Source organism: Trichechus manatus, unplaced genomic scaffold (genome assembly GCF_000243295.1).
Source record: "Trichechus manatus latirostris isolate Lorelei unplaced genomic scaffold, TriManLat1.0 scaffold00076, whole genome shotgun sequence".
NCBI lineage: Eukaryota > Metazoa > Chordata > Mammalia > Sirenia > Trichechidae > Trichechus > Trichechus manatus.
Window position 1 is genome coordinate 605,375 of NW_004444012.1, and position 19,919 is coordinate 625,293.

The window sequence follows — 19,919 nt, forward strand, 5'->3', positions numbered from 1 at the left end:
GGGGGGGGCTATTTTGAGCCTTTTTTTTTTTTAATTGTTGTGCTTTAAGTGAAAGTTTACAATTCAAGTTAGTCTCCATACAGAAATTTATACACATTGTGATATGACCCTTTTTGCTCTCCCTATACTGTGACAGCACACTCCTCCTTTCCACCCTGGATTTCCCACATCCATTCAGCCAGCTGTTTTGAGGCTTTTTGAGTTAAGCATGTCATAGGAAGTGACGGCATCTTCGTTTTGCCCAAGCGAGAGCTCAGTGTCCTGATTGACTTTCATGCTTTTCAGGTCTATTCTGGAAGGCTTCAATAACAATCTGAAATTCACAGGCCCTGTTGCTTAGAGGAGCTCCGGTGGCACAGTGGTTAGGAGCTCGGCTGCTAACCGAAAGGTCGGCAGTCCAAATCTACCAGCCGATCCTTGGAAACCCTATGGGACAGAGTAGAACTGTCCCATAGGGTTGTTATGAGTCGGAATCCACCAGACGACATCCGGTTTGGTTTTGTTTGGTTTCTTGCTGGAGGAAAGCAGTGTTAGAGTTTAATTTGTACTTCTACAGAAGAGTATTTGGAGACTGTTGGTGGGGGGTCTAGAGAGGGTGGAATTGAGTGTTGCTTTAAATTTCTATGAAGCAGAGGCCGTTATATGTCTAGGTGAAAAAACCAAAAACCAAACTTGCTGCCGTCGAGTCAATTCTGATTCATAGAGTAGAACTGCCCCATAGGGTTTCCAAGGAGCACCTGGTGGATTTGAACCGCTGACCTTCTGGTTAGCAGCCGTAGCTCTTAACCATTGCACTGCCAGGGTTTCCATGTTTAGGTTAGGCACAAGTAATATTAGCATTGCTAATGCCAAGGGAATTTTACTGACAGGGAGTTACTCAGTTTAGCTATCCTCAGCCCAGCTTCAGGGCGCTTAGCCTGTATATTCTAAATAATCCTGATCTTGGATTTGCATTTTGTCCTTGTGGATTGGGAGCTTTGAGAAAATCCACCTTTCTAATGCACAGTAAAAGCTCCCTCCTTTCTTAGACGTCTTTGCTGCCCTTTCTTTTAATTAAAGTTTTCTCCTCCCTAATGTTGGAAGAGCTTCGGAAAGGTCACACTTGAAAGAAGCTGCATGAGTGGAATGCAGACGATAGTATTCTGTCCTTTCTGGGAGGAATTCTCTCTTCAATCTGTCTGCCTCTGAAAAGTGCAGTTTCTTTTTCTTATTTCTCAATTTTGGTTAAAGTAGTACTTATTGGAAGGATGAAGTTTTTGCTGACATGTAGCCCTGATGCCATTCAGTTGATGGAGCAAGAAAACACAAAAATCTCATTGCTGCCAAGTCAGTTCCGACTCATAGCGACCCTATAGGACAGAGTAGAACTGCCTCATAGGGTTTTCAAGGAGCAGCTGGTAGATTCTAACTGCCAATCTTTTGGTTAGCAGCCGAGCTGTTAACTGCTGCGCTGCCAGGGCTCCAAGAGAACACAAGTGAGCTAGAAAAGTGTGCCAGCTGAGTGCCTTTCAAATGTCACACGTTGTGTGGTAACAGTAGGTTTCAGGTGCAATCCACGCAACTTGTCTTCATGGCAAACAATGCCGTCTTATTCCATCTACAAAATATTTGCTCTTGAGATACCTAAATATGATTTTTGTGGTAGTTGTCATTTAATATCTGTGGACTTGAAGGAGTCTGCTTCCAAGAACGTCGTGAGTGTTCACCTCCTTTCCTTTTCTCTCATGTTAATGTTGTCACGTGTAAGTGCTCTTGAAGATAAAGAAAATATTTTAATGTAAAATAAATTCAGGCAGCACACAAAAGAGAAAAGTTATGCATTTTGTACAGACTGTATTTGAGAAGAACTGAAAAGGAGGATAGATTGAAAAGAGAAGCTTCAAATGCTGAAAAGCTAGAGAAGGTGGGCAAAGACATTAAACTGTTTCCTGAGTGTCAGATAAAATACGTGCACGAAGAAGACTTTTCGGATGATTGGTTCCAGTGATTCACTCCTCATCATTTGGTTAGTGTGTATATATGGGCTGTCCCATAGAAGGTAGATGCTTCAAAGAGAATTCTGGTAGGTCCATTAGTTCCTTAATGTGAAATGGAAACCAAACACTAGTTAGGGCTTGAGTTTGGCTCGTGTCTAAAAAGACAGAACAACTGGCGAGGTCTGTGGGGATTATATCTTTATAAAATTTGACCGAGTTAGTTAAACTTATAACAAATTATGGATAACATGGCGAAGAATGGGAATTCCAGAACACTTAATTGTGCTCCTGTGGAACCAGTACATAGACAAAGAGACAGTCGTTGGAACAGAACAAGGGGATACTGTGTGGTTTAAAGTCAGGAAAAGTGTGTGTCAGGGTTGCATCCTTTCAGCACATTTAATCAATCTGTATGCTGAGCAAATAATCTGAGAAGCTGGACTATATGAAGAAGAATGGGGCATCAGGATTGGAGGAAGACTTATTAACAGCCTGCAGTATGCAAATGACACAGCCTTGCTTGCTGAAAGCTGATAGGACTTGAAGCACTTAATGATGAAGATTAAAGACTACAGCCTTCGGTATGGATTACACCTCAACATAAAGAAAACAAAAGTCCGCACAACTGGACCAATAAGCAACATCATGATAGATGGAGAAAAGATTGACGTTGTCAAGGATTTTATTTTACTTGGATCCACAATCAACATCCGTGGAAGCAGTGGTCAAGAAATCAAATGATGGATTGCATTAGACAAATCTGCTGCAAGAGACCCCTTTAAAGTGTTGAAAAGCAAAGATGTCACTTTAAGAACTCAGGTGTGCCTGACCCAAGCCATGGTGTTTTCAATCGCCTCATATGCATGTGAACAAGCAAGACCGAAGAAGAATTGATGCCTTTAAATTATGGTGTTGGTGAAGAATATTGAATATACCATGGACTGCCAGAAGAACAAACAAGTCTGTCTTGGAAGAAGTAGAGCCAGAGTGCTCCATGGAAGCGAGGGTGGCGAGACTTCATCTCACATACTTTGGACATGTTATCAGGAGGGACCAGTCCCTGGAGAAGGACATCCTGCTTGGTGAAGCAGAGGGTCATCAGTAAAGAAGAAGACCCTCAACAAGATGGATTGACCCAGTGGCTGCAACAATGGGCTCAAACACAGCAACAGTTGTGAGGATGGCGCAGGACTGGGCGGTGTTTCGTTCTGTTGTACATGGAATCGCTGTGAGTCGGAACTGACTCAAAGGCACCTAACAACAACAGTTAAACTTATAAACTTTTCATCACAATAATGTAAGATGGTAACTCGATCAAGGGACCTGAAGAATGTAACGGGAGGGGCTTTTCTGGTATTGTTTGTCTGTAAATATGAAGGCACACACAATATTTGGTGGTATATCTGTAACGTAGACAAGGCGTTAATGAAATCCCAGTGAGAAATGCAGGCCAGTTCTGTGATTTGTGAGGTGGTGTGAGGAGAGAGGTGTTCCAGCAGATAGTGGCATTACACCTTTGAGGAACAAGAAAAGGTGGCTTAAGGCTTAGCTCACACCTGTTCTGTATAGTTTACTCTCTTCACATTTTGTCAGTTTGTCGCCAGCTGGCATCATCTGTCCAGACACTCATGTTTTAGTTTGTCTTTGAGATGCTTTTGACATTTTTGGAAATGCTCATCAACTGCCTACATTAATTGCATATTTTCTCTTCACTGTCATTGACTGTCCCCTCCCCCATTCTGTCATATCTAGTGCTTTTAAATGTAAGTGACTTCTTACTATCAAGCTGTTTGGATGAGCTTCAGTGGTTGTTATGATTAGGTTGCACCGAGTAAGTTTTTGGGTCAGAGATTTGTTCACTTGTGTGGTTGATAAAATTTTGGAGTGAGTGCGTGATCTGTTTCAACTCCATTTCATCTGTGTACATATAATTGATTATGTGTAAGGAGGGCCCTACCTATTTTCTAGGGCTTTTTTGAAATTAAATATGTTGATTGAACGAGAGAAGATAATTGAGAATGTTTTGAAGAGATACAGGTTGGAGTCATTGATGTAGGGAAGGTAGTTTCAGATATCAGCAGATGATTCTGGGATCATTGGTCTCTGGCTTGCTGCACCTCTTCTGCCAGTTAAATGGCTTCATTAGATTTCTCCATTGGTTGTTGGAGTTTTGAGCAGAACCTTCACAAAGGCTTTAGAAACGAAGAGAGTTAAATGTTAGAAGGAATTATTTATCTTACTAATACTTAGGGAAGAGACACATTTACAAAAGCACTGGATTGCATTTTAGGAGATTTTCATCTCTCTGTTAAGATCTTGGGCAAGTTCTTATCGAAGCCTGAGTTATCTCTAAAGCTAGGAGCTTGAACTAGATTATCTGCAGGGATGCTTCAAGAGAAATAGTATTGCTTCAACCAAATTTCTAGTTTGCCTCATTGGATTTATATTGTGGAGCAAACTTGTAAAGTCATCATTAAGAAGGTCTATTCTAAAGGGAGAGAAGGACATTATCTAATAGTAAAACCTCTGTTTGAGGCAAGGAGAAGGGCAGGTGGCTTCATTAAAAAATTAGGGATTTATTGAAACTGTTCTGTGCTTTGGATACAGTATAATAGCGTTTCAAAGAACTGTATAAGACCATACTGCAGTACTTCTTTTTCTTTTTTTTCCCCTTTCCGTTTTGCTTGATAAAATAGTTGCTGGGTAACAGTTTTTAATCTTTTTAGAATCTCTGAAAAAGACCTACTGAAATCACGTATCTTGGTAATTGGCATCTTGATAACTACACAGTAACAGGGACGTGACATGAAAATTCTCAAGTAATACACATTTCAAAATAGTGGATGAGAAGGGTGTTTTTTGGAGAAATGACTTTATTTGGACAAGGATGGGCTCTCTGTTGTTTAAAATGGCATGTGGTGGTAGTTGCTTTGCTCTGTCATTTTGTAGAGAGAGTTGGAAACTCACTTCTAGCTGTTCTGATGAACTGTTAACAGGTGGACTGAGCGGGTAGATTTGGGATAGGTGGATTGGCTCGTAGTAGGTGAAGGAGCACTTGGAAAATCATAATATTTTGATAAACCCGAGAGATTATTTAGAAGGCATTGGTTTAGAATGTAAAGTAGGAACAATTTTTTTGTCCTGGACAAAACATCTATGCTGTTTTAAAAAGGGGCAACTCACGAGGGGAAGAAATTCTCTCACCTAAGTATTTAAATTGTGTCTTCCTTGTTACTCTAGAGCATACACGCACACATGCACACTTGGGTTTAGCTGACATTGGATTCACAGGTTTGATGGAGACAAGTTTGTTGATTGGATCAAAAATTCCTATAGGAAATATTTTGTAAAAGATTCACTGTATATTATGCAACCCAGGAGATAAATATTGCTGAGATACCTTTGATTAAAGTGTGGTATGAAGGAAAGGGGGAAACTTGTAAGGAAAAGAGACCGCCACATGCAGAGACTCGGGAAATGGGAAGGAGGTAAGTGAACCGTGAGGAAGATGAATACCCATCAGAGCCGGTCTCATGACTACATAATACGTTTTCTGAAACCTCTTGTGCTTTGTTGATCGGATAGTATTGTGAACTTCATTCTGATGAATAATCTAGGCACAGAAAGTTTTCTTCCAGTGTACGTCCATGTAATGCCCAGTGAAGGACCCCTGGTGCCACAGTAGTTAAAGCTCTCAGCTGCTAACGGAAAGGTTGGCGGTTGGAACCCACCAGCTGCTCTGAGGGAGAAAGTTGTGGCAGTTGGCTTCTACAAAGATTACAGCCTTGGAGCTTGCGGGCAGCCATCTAAAATACATCTATCGGTTCCATCCCATCTGGATCAAAGATGAAATCAGAAAACCAAAGACACAAGGAATGTATCAGTCCAAAGGACTAAAGGACCACATGAATCACAGCCTCCACCAGCCTGAGGCCAGAACAATTAGATGGTGCCCGGCTACCACCACTGACTGCTCTGACAGGGATCACAACAGAGGGTCCGAGACAGAGCAGGAGAAAAATGTAGAACAAAATTCAAATTCACAAAAAAAGACCAGACTTACTGGTCTGACAGAGACTGGAGGGACCCCCAAAACTATGGCCCTCGGACACTCTACCAACACAGAACTGAAGCCACTCCTGAAGTCCACCTTTCAGCTAAAGATTAGACAGGCATATAAAACAAACAATAACACACGTGAGGAACGTGCTTCTTTGTTCAGCCCAGTATCAGAGACCTAATGGGCAACACCTGCCCAAAAGCAAAGATGGGAAGGTGGGAAGGGACAGGAAAACTGGCCAAATGGACACGGACACCCTGGGGTGGAAAGGGAAAGGGGGAGAGTGCTGACTGACACATCGCAGGGATGGCAACCAATGTCACAAAACAATTTGTGTATAAATTTTTGAATGAGAAACTAATTTGTGCTGTAAACTTTCACCTAAAACACACACACGCACGCACGCACGCACGCACGCACATGCACGCAAGATTACAGCCTTGGAAACCCTGGCAGTTCTGCCCTATTTTACAGGGTTGCTAGGAGTTGGAATAGACTGATGGCAATGGGTTTGGTGTGGAATGCTCAGTGTTCAGCTCTGAGGGCGTGTTGTTTGAAGGAAAGTTAAAGAGCATGTGGAGAGAACAAGTACTGCCCAGGATTCTCGAGTCTGCTAACCAATGGTAATTACCTTCCCTGCCTCTCATTTTTATCTAACTCCCTGGAACAAAATAACACACGTGAGAAAGAGGTGAGAACTCGGAGATGTAAAGGGGTGAAGATCCTTGTGAGCCGGGTCATTGGACAACTGCTTTGTTGGCTTATCTTTTTCTGTTTTCCAATTCTCTTCACCCCACTTTTTTTTTTCTTCCTTGTATTGATCTCTCTGAGCAAGATTGAAACTGGACAGCTGCTCTTTTTTATCCTTTGCCCCTAAAGACTGAGGGTTGAAAGCCCAGCTAGATGCTTAAAATGGTGACATTGTACTATAGTAAGACATTTTTGTGTGTGTTGTGGCATTTGTTATGAAAGCATGCCTACCCTTATGATCGTTTTCCTTGTAATAAGTTTCTGTGGGATTTGACCTTGCTACCTTGTTGTTGCTCTTTTTCAAGTGTAGTCTGTTTTCCTCCACTTTTAGAAGGGAGACACTGTGGAGGATGGCTTTTCTGACTTGGTGGCTCTAGAGCACGCTCTTCTGTTGTCTTGAAGTGTTTAAAGATATGGACCTTCTTAAATCTTCTGGTATTGTCTTTCCGCCTCCCACCCACCCACCTCCTTCATCTGACCCTTCTTTCTTATTGTCCCTGCTTTGCTCAGTTTGGATTCTACCTCAACAGTTTGTCTTCAAAGTGGGGTTTCCTCCTGCAAAAGAGCTTTGGTCTTCTCCTGTTCAAGAGTTCATGAACCCAGACTCACTTAGCTCCTTCAGACTTTGCTGAAAATTTCTGACACTCACCTGCTACTGGAGTGCGTAACAGCTCAACATTTTTAGATGCTGTTCTCAAGATGGCCTGCCAAACTTTCTAGTGAGAGTCCCTTTGCTTTCTCTCACAGATGCTGGTACCATGCAGGGCTTGCGCTGTGGGTGACCTGTTCCCACCTGCTGGTGTTTGGGAACTTAGTGGAGATAACTCGTCACCTAAGTTGTTGGGGATGTTTTCCATGAAGTCGTGATTTTGCTATCCTTGTTGTTCTGTGTGTTTTTATGGGAGGATTTTGGGAAGATTCAAAATTCATTCCATGGCTGCTACCATCTTTTCCCAAATCCTCAAACACGTTTTTCTTTTCTCAAACTTTCCCATTGCTGACCTTTCTGGGTTTTGTTCTGAACAGCTATTATCCCTCGTTAGAAACATGCTCTTAGCTAATACCCAGGGAGGGAACAGGGTTCTGTGTTTCTGTGAGCCAGGGAACTGCCTTCCAGCAGGAGATAGCAGCTGCTTCCTTCACTAGAGTAATCTCAGTCCACTCGTCCCTGGCTGGAGCTCAGTTATGTTTAGACCCCAGATCGTGACACAGTCCCTCTAGCCTGTGGGTACATGTACATGCTGTCCCCTCAGCCTTTCTCCCCCTTCTCCCTGGCTCACAAGACTGGTCATGCTATGCTCCATAACATCTTATGAATATTTTAGCGTAGTACATATCACCCTGTGGCATAAGTTTATGTCTCTGATATTTCCCCCAGACTGTGAGTTCTTGAGGTTAGAGACCTTGTCTTGTTTGTCTTTGTATCCCTAGTGCCTGAACTGATATCCAGAACTCAGTAACTACTTACTGAATGAGTGTTGGCAATTGAGAAGCACAAGGAACAAAAGCAGTCCTTTTTGGATGTATTGCAGGATAGACAGAGGGAAAGATAACTGCCACTTAGAGTTATATTTAAAGAAAGAAATGCATCCTGAAAAGAACTATAAAGATGACTGGTATTTTAATTTAAATTTTTTGGGCAGGAGGAGGAGGAAAAAGCCCTTCGTATACTGAGTCCATTTTGGTTATAATGGCTAAAAAAGTCATGGGGGAATTTAAAATATTTGGAACAAACAATGATAATGATAAAGAAACGAGGAGTTTGTGCTAAGAAGGAAGAGATATGGTTAATTTGGGTGGAGAGGACTAAGCGCAACCACAGAACCCAGGCATAGGGTAGGCTGGTCCTGCGTGATTTCTGCATGAGCTTGCTTGAGGGCAGAGGGCTGGACCAGGGCTGTCTAGGTTCCTTCTAGTTCAGTCATTCTTTACCTGTTAATCAAGTTCCTGTCTCTCTTTGGTGACGTGAAGGTTTTGGAAGTACCTTAAAGTTGGCCAGATAAGCAACAGCTATTTTATGGTCTAGTTTTCTGGAAAGTGGAAAGTGATGTATAAAACCTGAGTAACCAGTGAAATCAAACCTGTGCTGGTGGATGAGAGAGATGACAATTTAACGCAGCAGAATCGAGAGACAACCTGGCCATTTCCAATATTAAGCACATGCAGTGAAACCCCAGGAAAGACAGAGTGCAGAACGGAGGTGGATGCACCTGAAGCATCACATGCCCTCTGTTACGAATTGAATCGTGTCCCCCCAAAGTATGTGTATCAATTTGGCTAGCCCAGGATTCCCGGTATTGTGTGACTGTCCACCATTTTGTCATCTGATGTGATTTTCCTGTGTGTTGTAAATCCTGTCTCTATGATGTTAATGAGATGGGATTAGGGGCAGTTATGTTAATGAGACAGGACTCAATCTACAAGATTAGATTGTGTTTTAGGTCAATCTCTTTTGAGATATAAAAGAGAGAAGTGAGCAGAGACATGGGGACCCCATACTATCAAGAAAGTAGCGCCAGGAGGATAGTGTGTCCTTTGGACCCAGGGTCCCTGCGCTGAGAAGCTCCTAGTCCAGGGGAAGATTGATGACAAGGACCTTCCTCCAAGATGACAGAGAGAGAAAGCTCTCCCTTGGAGCTGACACCCTAAATTTGGACTTCTGGTCCACTAGACTGTGAGAGAATAAACTTCTGTTTGTTGAAGCCATCCACTTGTGGTATTTCTGTTATAGAAGCACCAGATAACTGAGAGGCCCTCTTAGGAAAAAGTAAAAGGTCAGTGGCTTTGGTCAAGTTATGTTTTGTAGACTGTAGTAGCCCAGGAATGCTCATTACCTGTAGGCTTCATATAATAGTTGATATTTTGTGTATATAACCTTTTAATTAAGGAGCCCTGGCACCACAATGGTTAAGGGCTTGGCTGCTAACCAAAAGATCAGAGGTTCCAACTCACGAGCCATTCTGCGGGAGAAAAGACCTGGCTGTCTGCTCCAGTAAAGATTACAGCCGAGGAAATCCCATGGGGCACTGAACAACATTAACCTTTCCTTTTTTTTTTTTTTATATTCCGCTGCGCTTCAGGCGAAGGCCCACAGAACAAACAGCCTCTCACGAAACAGCAGCACACATGCCGTTCCATGACACTGGCCAACAACCCTGCAACACATCAACCCTCCAAACTCTCAACCCCCTTTCCTCTTTTCCCTTGGTGAAAACACACACAGCCAAAGACACACCGCCTCAAAAACCTCCACATACACGGTTCAGCGACACCGACCACGCTCCTCCAACTGCGCTGCCACTCTCACCCAAGATGAAGGCCCACAGAACAAAACAGTTTCTCAACAACATTAACCTTTTAATTAAACAGTTTAGTAAGGGAAATTCTCGTAGGCCTCTTAGCTGCATCTCTAATTATCGTGTGTGTCTGTGTATTAAGTAGGTTGACCAAGCAAAACACCATCTTAGATCGTAGCCATACCAAGAAGCAAATTGTTCCCACTGCAGCTCATTGAGTGCCTTCCTTACTAGAAAAGTTGTTGACATTAATCTAGTTTATAGAATTTTACTTGGCAGTTGGGATTTATGAGGTTGGCTAATTTGGTAGTTTTCAAATTTTTGTTAGCCTAAATTCTTCCATGAACCCCCATTTGTAAAACAGATAAAATGAAACTGATTTTACTGCCACTTCTCAATTCTTTCTACAAGCCTCTGAAGGACTCCACAAAAGGACTTCCACAAAGTATAGTTTAAAATCACCAATTACTCCAATAAAACTTACTCCAGTCTAACTTCCCAAACTATCCTTAAATCATCGAAGCCTAGAACTCCCAAGGTCTTTATAGTAAGAACCAAAAAACCACCAAACCCATTACTGTCGGGTTGATTCCCACTCATAGTGACCCTATTGGGCAGGGTAGAGCTCCCCCATAGGGTTTCCAGGGAGCAGCTGGTAGATTTGAACTGCTGACCTTTTGGTTAACAGCCAAGCTCTTAACCACTGCGCCACCAGGGCTCCATATAGTAAGAAGTCCCCTAGTATATCACTTGTGTGGGCTCCCGGCAAATGGTAATTACCTTTCCATGCCTTTCATTTTTAGCCAACTCTCTAAAACAACACACGTGAGAAAGAGATAAGGACTTATAGTTTTCAGTAGTCTTGCGCCTCCTTGGTAAAATTCATTCCTAAGTATTTTATTCTCTTTGATGCTTTTGTAAATGCAATTGTTTTCTTGATTTCATTTTTGGATTGTTCATTCTAGTGTCTAGAAGTACAACAGATTTTGTGCCCTGCACCTTTGTTGAATTCGTTTCTTAGCTCTAACAGTTCTTTTGTGGTTTCTTCAAGGTCTTCTACACATAAGAGCATGTCATCTGTGAACAGAAATAATTTTACTTCTTTCTTTCCAATTTGGATGCCTTTTATTTCTTTTTCTTGCCTAGCTGCCCTGGCTAGGACTTCCAGCACAATGTCGAATAGCAGTGGTGAAAGTGGACCTCCTTGTCTTGCTCCTGATCTTAGGGGAAAGCTTTTAGGCTTTCACCACTGAGTACGATGCTAGCTACGGGTTTTGCATAAATGCCCTTTATCACGTTGAGGAAGTTCCCCTCTATCTCTAGTTTTCTCAATGGTTTTATCATGAAAGTTGTTGGATATTGTCAAATGCCTTTTCTGTGTGAACTGAGATGATCGTGTGTGTGTGTGTGTGTGTGTGTGTGTGTGTGTGTGTGTTTCTCTCTCTTCTATTAATGTGTATTGCAGTACTTGATTTTTGTATATTGAATCACTCTTGCATTTCTGGATAAACCCCACTGGGCCATAGTGTATAATCATTCAATATGTGACTGAATTTGGTTTGCTGGTATTTTGTTGATGATTTTTGCATCCGTATTAAAGGATATTGGCCTGTAGTTTTCTTTTCTTGTGGTGTCTTGGTCTTGCTTTGGTATTGGGAATGCCGGCCTCACAGAATGAGTGAGGAAGCGTTCCCTCCTTTTCTTAAGCGAAATTTTAGGGTAGCCTTTTATTGTCTGAGCATGGCTAAAGACATGATGTTGTTGTCTTTTTTACGTTTGAAAAGAAAACTGCTAGCTTGACTCCCAGCCTCCCACATCGATTACAGTGTACATATAGGGGTACGGAAGCAAGACTCCATTGTCTTGCCCTAGCTCTTCTTCCTGGAGAGGGTTAGATTATTGTCAGCTTTGAGTAGTCACCCATGAGATAATTTTCTCTCATTTTCATTCTGTAATGTAGGGGAAATTAAAATTACCCATGCCTGTTGAAAGAACTACAAAACATTAAGTACTCTTTTCTCGACTTGTTTTTATTGGGATTTTTTTTGTTCCATTTGACAGCATAGTAACTCAGCGGCAATTTAACCCTAACAGATCTTCAGCCTGTTGAACTCATTGGCCGCATGTTATTTTAGGAAGGCTGCGACCAGTGGCCAGTGCCCAGGCATGAAATGTTACAGTGAAAATTACCAGGAGAAGTTTGTAACGAGGTTGCTAACGTAATAACGAGGCCTTTATATTCACAGTTGGCATCCGTATTTTCTTAATTGCTTCCTTGCTTTCTTCCTTCTCTCCGTCTTGAGGCTTCGTATTTTAAAAATGTTTCCCACATCTTTGCAAAATGGGCCAAACATGCAATCTCTAGGACTTCATAAGATACACCCTTCTTTAAGTTACACCGAATGTCTTCTAAACTTTATTACTTCTTCCTGCCCTCCTGTGATGGGGATTAAAGACAGCTCTTCTGTCTCCTCGTGTGGGTGGAGGTAATGAGAGCCTTGTTCAGTGAAACCTCTAAATCAGGAATCAGTGAGTCATTCAGCTGTGTGAGGCTCAGCCTGTTCTAAACACTGGGTAAATATTAAACGATGCAGACGGCAGGGCCATTAATTGTATCTAGTAGGTCCCCGCCTCCCATTTCAGTGCTTATTTCACTGCATTAGTAGTCGGCTGGGATGTTTCCGACCATCATCCTTTTTCACATCCAGCGAATTATTTTGCCCAGGTTTACATTTCTGCCCTGGGTTATGGCTGTATTCAGAGGTTTTGTACTAACTGGAGAAACCCCTCTGAACTCTGTGTACCCAGTGGGCCAACAAAAGAATATTGGATTTGCCCAGATTAAGCCCTGCTAGTATTGTCCGCTTTAGTTCTGTCTCCTCAGTTTTCATCACAAAGCTATGTTCTTTGGAATGTTCCCGGTATTTGTTGTTATCTATGTAGCAGATCTCATGCAATCACATACCTTTAATCGGCTGGCATCTTTCGGTTCTGGGAAACTTGCAGCAATGGCAGAAAGCTCTGGGTTTCAGGCACTCTTTGCAATCCTTAGATCATAATGTAGACTGCCATCTTTTTGTGCTGTCGAGGACGATTATGATGCCAGTTGAGGGCTGAAATGGATCTCAATTTACACCATTTCACAAACTCTTAGGAAATTTGATTCAGATGAGGATTATTGACTAGTATTAAATTGGTTAGGTGACTGGTTGATGGGGCACTAGAAGTTTGTAGTGGACGAAAGTAATACCACACAGTTTCCCAGATGCAAGGGGGAAAACATCTGTACAATGAGTGGATCAGACTTCATCGCCCAATCTTAGCATTACTTCTGTTGGCCCAGGCGCCTTTGATGTGATAGAAGATGAAGTTCAGCGTACCATCTATGGTGTAGTTCAGCAAACATATATGTAGCTTGAATCCATCAGAAATTTAGATCTTTTAGATTAGCTTATAGGAAATATCAGATGTGAAAACCTGAACTATAGAGACAATGCTCCCATGAGGGAGAAGCTAGACAAAAGATGGGCCCTTCTGCGTGATACCTGGCCAGGTCTCTTCCATAAATCAATGTCATAGAAACAGATTGTGCTAGAGAAAAAGAGACGTAAGGGACAAAACAATCATATACAATGCGTGGTCCTGAATTGGATACTGGTTTGAACAAATGAGTTGTAAAGGAATTTTTTTGTGTCACTTAGGGAAGTTTGGAAATAGGGTATTGGATGAAATGAAAATTTACTGAAATGGAAAGGTGGAGAATATTGATTTAGAAAAAAGCAGGCCTATATGTGTGTGCATACACACACACACACACATACATATATGTTATTACGTGCCGTCGAGTCGGTTCTAACTCATTGTGAGCCTATGTACAACAGAACAGAACACTGCCTGGTCCTGCGCCATCCCCACAATCATTGCTCTATTTGAGCTCATTGTTACAGCTGCTGTGTCAGTTCATCGCATTGAAGGTCTTCCTCTTTTTTGCTGACCCTCTATTTTACCAAGCATGATGTTCTTTTCCAGGGGATGGTCTCTCCTAATAACATGTCTAAAGTACATGAGATGAAGTCTCACCATCTTCCCTTCTAAGGAGCATTCTGGCTGTACTTCTTCCAAGACAGATTTGTTTGTTCTTCTGGCAGTCCATGGTATATTCAGTATTCTTCACCAACACCGTAATTCAAAGGCATCAGTTCTTCTTTGGTCTTCTTTAGTCATTGTCCATCTTTCCATGTGCATGTGAGGCAATTGAAAAGACCATAGCTTGGGTCAGGCCCACCTTAGTCTTCAAAGTGACATCTTTGTTTTTTAACACTTTAAAGAGGTCTTTTGCAGCAGATTTGTCTGATGCAATACGTCATTTGATTACTTGACTGCTGCTTCCATGGGCATTGATTATGGATCCAGGTAAAATGAAATCCTTGACCACTTCAGTCTTTTCTCCGTCTATCATGATGTTGCTTATTGGTCCAGTTGTGAGGATTTTTCTTTTATGTTGAGATGTAGTCCATACTGAAGGCTGTAGTCTTTGGTCTTCATCAGTAAGTGCTTCAAGTCCTGTTAGCTTTCAGCAAGCAAGGTTGTGTCATTTGCATGTTGCAGGTTGTTAATGAGTCTTCCTCTAATCCTGATACCACGTTCTTCTTCATATAGTCCAGCTTCTTGGATTATTTGCTCAGCATACAGATTAAATAAGTGTGATGAAAGGATACAACTCTGACACACACCTTTCCTGATTTTAAACCACACAGTATCTCCTTGTTCTGTTCTGACTGCCTCTTGGTCTATGCACAGGTTCCTCATGAGCACAATTAAGTGTTCTGGAATTCCCATTCTTCGCAGTGTTATCCATAATTTGTCATGATCCACACAGTCAAATGCCTTTAAATAGTCAGTAAAACACAGGTAAACATCTTTCTGGTATTCTCTGCTTTCAGCCAAGATCCATCTGATGTCCACAATGATATCCCTGGTTCCACGTCCTCTTCTGAATCTGGCCTGAATATCTGGCAGTTCCCTGTCCATGTACTGCTGCAACTGCTTCTGAATTATCTTCAACAAAATTTTACTTGCATGTGATATTAATGATATTGTTCAATAATTTTTGCATTCTGTTGGATCACCTTTCTTTGGAGTGGGCACAAATATGGATCTTTTCTAGTCAACTAGGCAGGTAGCTTGTCTTTCAAGTTTCTTGGCATTGATGAGTGAGCACTTCCAGGGTTGCATCCATTTGTTGAGCATCTCAGTTGGTATTCCGTCAATTCCTGGAGCCTTGTTTTTCGCCAGTGCCTTCAGTGAAGCTTGGATTTCTTTAATACCATCGGTTCTTGATCATATGCTACCTCCTGAAATGGTTGAACGTCAACCATCTCTTTTTGGTTCTGTGACTGTGTATTCCTTCCATCTTCTTTTGATGCTTCCTGCATCATTCAGTATTTTGCCCATAGAGTCCTTCAATATTGCAACTTGAGGCTTGAATTTTTTCTTCAGTTCTTTCAGCGTGAGAAATGTCCAGCATGTTCTTCCCTTTTGGTTTTCTAACTCTAGGTCTTTGTATATTTCATTATAATACTTTGTCTTTTCAAGCTGCCCTTTGAAATCTTCTGTTCAGCTCTTTTACTTCATCATTTCTTCCTTTCACTTTAGCTATGGTACATTCAAGAGCAACTTTCAGAGTCTTTTCTGATATTCGTTTTGGTCTTTTCTTTCTTTCCTATCTTTTTAATGACCTTTTGGTTTCTTCATGTATGATGTCCTTGATGTCATTCCACAACTCATCTAGTCTTTGGTCATTAGTGTCAAATCTATTCTTGAGATGGTCTCTAAATTCAGGTGAGATATACTCAGATTTGTACTTTGGCTGTTGTGGACTTGTTTTAATTTTCTTCAACTTCAGTTTGAACTTGCATATGAGCACTTGATGGTCTGTTTTGCAGTCAGCCCCTGGCCTTGTTCTGACTGATGATATTGAGCTTCTCCATCGCCTCTTTCCACAGGTGTAGTCCATCTGATTCCTGTGTTTTCCATCCAGCGAGGTCCACGTGTATAGTCGTCGTTTATGTTGTTGAAAAAAGCTATTTGCAATGAAGAAGTTGTTTGTCTTGAAAAATTCTTTCATGTGATCTCCGGCGTCATTTCTATCACCAAGGCCCTATTTTCCAACTACAAATCCTTCTTCTTTGCTTCCAACTTTTGCATTCCAATCACCAGTAATTTTCAGTGCATCTTGACTGCGTGTTTGACCAATTTCAGACTGTAGAAATTGGTAAAAATCTTCAATTTCTTCATCTTTGGCCTTAGTGGTTGATGCATAAATTTGAATAATATTCGTATTAACTGATCTTCCTTGTAGCCATACGGATATTATCCTATCACTGACAGTGTTGTACTTCAGAATGGATCTTGAAATGTTCTTTTTGACTATGAATGCAATGCCATTTCTCTTCAATTTGGCGTTCCTGGCATAGTAGATGATATGATTGTCTGATTCAAAATGGCCAATACCAGTCGATTTCAGCTCGCTAATGCCTAGGATATTGATCTTCATGCATTCCATTTTATTTTTGATGACTTCCAATTTTCCAAGATTCATACTGCGTACATTCCATGTTCTGATTATTAATACATGTTTGCAGCTGTTTCTTCTTGTTTTGAGTCATGCCACATCAGCAATGAAGGTCTCAGAAGCTTTACTCCATCCACATCATTAAGATCGACTCTACTTTGAGGTGGCAGCTCTTCCCTGTTGTGTTCTGAGTGCCGTCCAACCTGAGGGGCTCGTCTACCAGCACTATATCAGACAGTGTTCTGCTGCTATTCATAAGGTTTTCACTGGTCAGTTTTTTCAGGTCCTTCTTCCTAGTCTGTCTTAGTCTGGAAGTTCTGCTGAAACTTGTCTACTATAGATGACCCTGCTGGTATTTGAAATACCAGTGGCATAACTTCCAGCATCACAACAACACACAAATCACCACAGTACGACAAACCGATAGATTATATTTATATATATATGTGTGTATTAAATATATACACACACATATATACTTACACGTATACACACACACAGAAAAAGCTCTGGAAGTATGTACACGAAAGTGTTGGTAGTGGTACTCTCTGGGTGACAAGGGGAAGTATTATTTATTTACTACAATGTGCGTGTTTTGTTTTTGTGTTAATAAAAGCTTATTTTAAAAAAAAGTAAAGTCCATAATAACTCATCCTGTACAGATGGGTCGTTTTAATACATTTCACTAATTTTTTCTGGCTCAGAATGTCCTAACCTTCGTGATACTTCTTTGAACCCTGTCTTTAGATTCAGCATGTATCTGTCATTTTTAAAATTTAACTTTTTATTACAGAGAATTTCAAATTTAGACAAAAGTAGAGGGGATAATATAATGAATTTCCATGTACTCATCAGTGGTTTTCAGTTATGTCAAATCTTGTTTCATCTCTATCCACCATTCCTCACCACCTATTACTTTGAAGGAAATCCCAGATGTCATATCTTTCCATCCATAAATAGTTCAGTATTTATTTCTAAAAGATAAGAATGTTAAAAAAAAATCATATAACCAGTATCACACCAAACAGTAAATAAATAAAAATAACAGTATTTCCTTAATACAGTCAAATAATATGGTCATAGTTCACTTTTCCCCCATTGTTTCAAAAGTGGTTATTTTTCTCTAGTTAGAACGTTTTAATCAGGGTGCAGAGAAGTTCCCTACATTGTAATTGGTTGTGCTTTCCCTTGGTAGTTTGAACCCTCCAGCAGCTCCTTGGGTGAAGATTCAGCCTAGAAAACCACATGGAGCAGTTCTGTTCTGTCACATGGGGTCACTATGAGTCGAAATAGATTCCAGGGCACACAACATGTTTTCCTTAAACTCTTTTAATCTGTAGGTTTCTCCTCCCTCCCTCACCAGTTTTCCCCCTGGCAATTTATATAAGAAATTGGGCCGTTTGTCTTCTAGAATTTCTCACAATCTGCATTTTTTCCTGTGTGCTCTCTTAACTCTTTAGAGCTCGGGACCAGGACTGTTCTCTAGAATGCGTCTAAGCAGGTCTCTCATTTAAAGTTTATAAAACATATATGTGGGATGTGTTTCTGAAATCTGTAAATTGAAAAGGGGAGTTTATTTCCATCACAAAGTCTTTTGAATTTAAGTCTGTTTCAGTCTTGATTTCAGCTAGATGAAACAACTATTAAAATCGGATATATTGGGATAGATGTTAGAGATGTTACACAAATTTTTAGGCGGTAACTTGCCAGAATTCCTTTTCAATGCTCGATGATGAATTTACATGGAAAGAACACTCTGGTGTAGTGCATTTGAAATTTTGTATGATGTCTTCAGACAGCTTGGTCTATCAGTTTGCTCTTTTTTATGGTACCTGTGTACTTTTTTCCCCCAGTTATTTTGTTTTGTTTTATTGCTAAGGCTGCTAAGGTCAAGATTTACACCACCTGCTTACTGATTTCTCCCAATGATTGCAGATTGGAGATGACAGTGATGCGGAAACGTGTGAAGGAGAGAATGATGAGCAGGGCAGTTATTCTAGAAGAAAGATTGTCTCTAACTGGGATCGATATCAAGATACGGAAAAAGAGGCGGATAATGAAAGTGGAGAATCCCAGAGGGGGACAGATTTCAGCGTCCTCCTTAGCTCTGCAGGTATGAATTCCAGTTGGATGTATACTGCTTAGTGCTGTGAAAATTGCATACAGTTTTTATTTATGTTGCTCTTTAAATTGTATTTTTATAACTAGCAATCCATCCTTTGGTCTTTGGATTTTAAATCCAAGTAAAGGACAATGTTTCTAATGGGCTGCAAGGGAAAAATGAAATTTTTTAAAGTTGAAATCAGGATTTCCGAGTGTTGATGTAGAATGACTAGGGTCTTCCTGTTTAGATGGATAAAAAACGGTATATACATGGAAAATGCTGAACCATGCCACTCGGAATTAGGTAATCCGAGAAACAGAAGTAGGTGCTCTTGTGATTTCAGAGGAATCAGTTCTTAAGCCGATACGAAGCTTTACAGAGTTTCTAGAGTATGTATGTTCTTTTTTTGCCTTTTTTTTTGTAGCCGAGAATGTGCGTATTAGTGGATGTGCACGTTAGAGCTGTATGTAGCTGAGTACCGTAAGTTTTCGTTTTTGTTTTTGGGACTCAGCCTTCTCTAGCAATACGGTGAAAAACCCATTCCTCCCCTGGCTGGTTGTTGTCTAAGATTGACCACATCTTACGTGAGGTGGAGCTGGGTGAAGCTGGAGAGCAGTAATAGGGAACAATGGAGTAGCCTGGGTGTACGACTCGAGTGTGACGTAAGAACTTAAAGGATGGATGGAAGAGGGATTCATGGTTGCCAGGTGTGGGGGGAAGCAGGTGCGTATGATTATAAATGAGGGACCCTTGTATTGTTGGAACTATTCAGTATCTTGACTATAGCGATGAATACACAAACCTACACAAGTGATAATATTCTGTAGAAGTTAACACACACACGTACGTAAGTGAGCTCAAGTAAAATTGTGGAAATCTGAGTACGTTTGGTGGACTGTGTCAATGTCGGTATATCAATATTCTCCTTGTGTTATTATACTGTAGTTTTGCAAAGTGTTATTGGGGAAACTGGGCAGAGGGTACAAGAGATCTTCTCTGTATTATTTCTTGCAACTACACGTGAACCTCAATAAGAACAATGGTTTTATGGCCAGGTTAAAGAAATTAAAGGATGAAGATGTGAGGAATAGAGAAATAAAATCAAATTAACTTTTCAGACAGTTTGTTTTGAACTCCGCTTCCCCCCACTTTTATGCTG

The 19,919-nt window shown here is 41.0% G+C and overlaps 1 protein-coding gene across 1 annotated transcript in view; it reads left to right on the plus strand.

Moving 5' to 3' along the window:
* Window positions 1–18,585: 18,585 nt before the first annotated feature.
* The window catches only part of AVEN (apoptosis and caspase activation inhibitor), a gene marked incomplete at its 5' end in the record, with an annotated part of 144,440 nt that continues 143,106 nt past the window's right edge, over window positions 18,586–19,919 (plus strand). Inside the window, one exon of the mRNA XM_023735092.1 lies at window positions 18,586–18,769. Within this exon, the coding sequence (XP_023590860.1) occupies window positions 18,586–18,769 (184 nt within the window). The remainder of the gene's footprint in view (window positions 18,770–19,919) is intronic.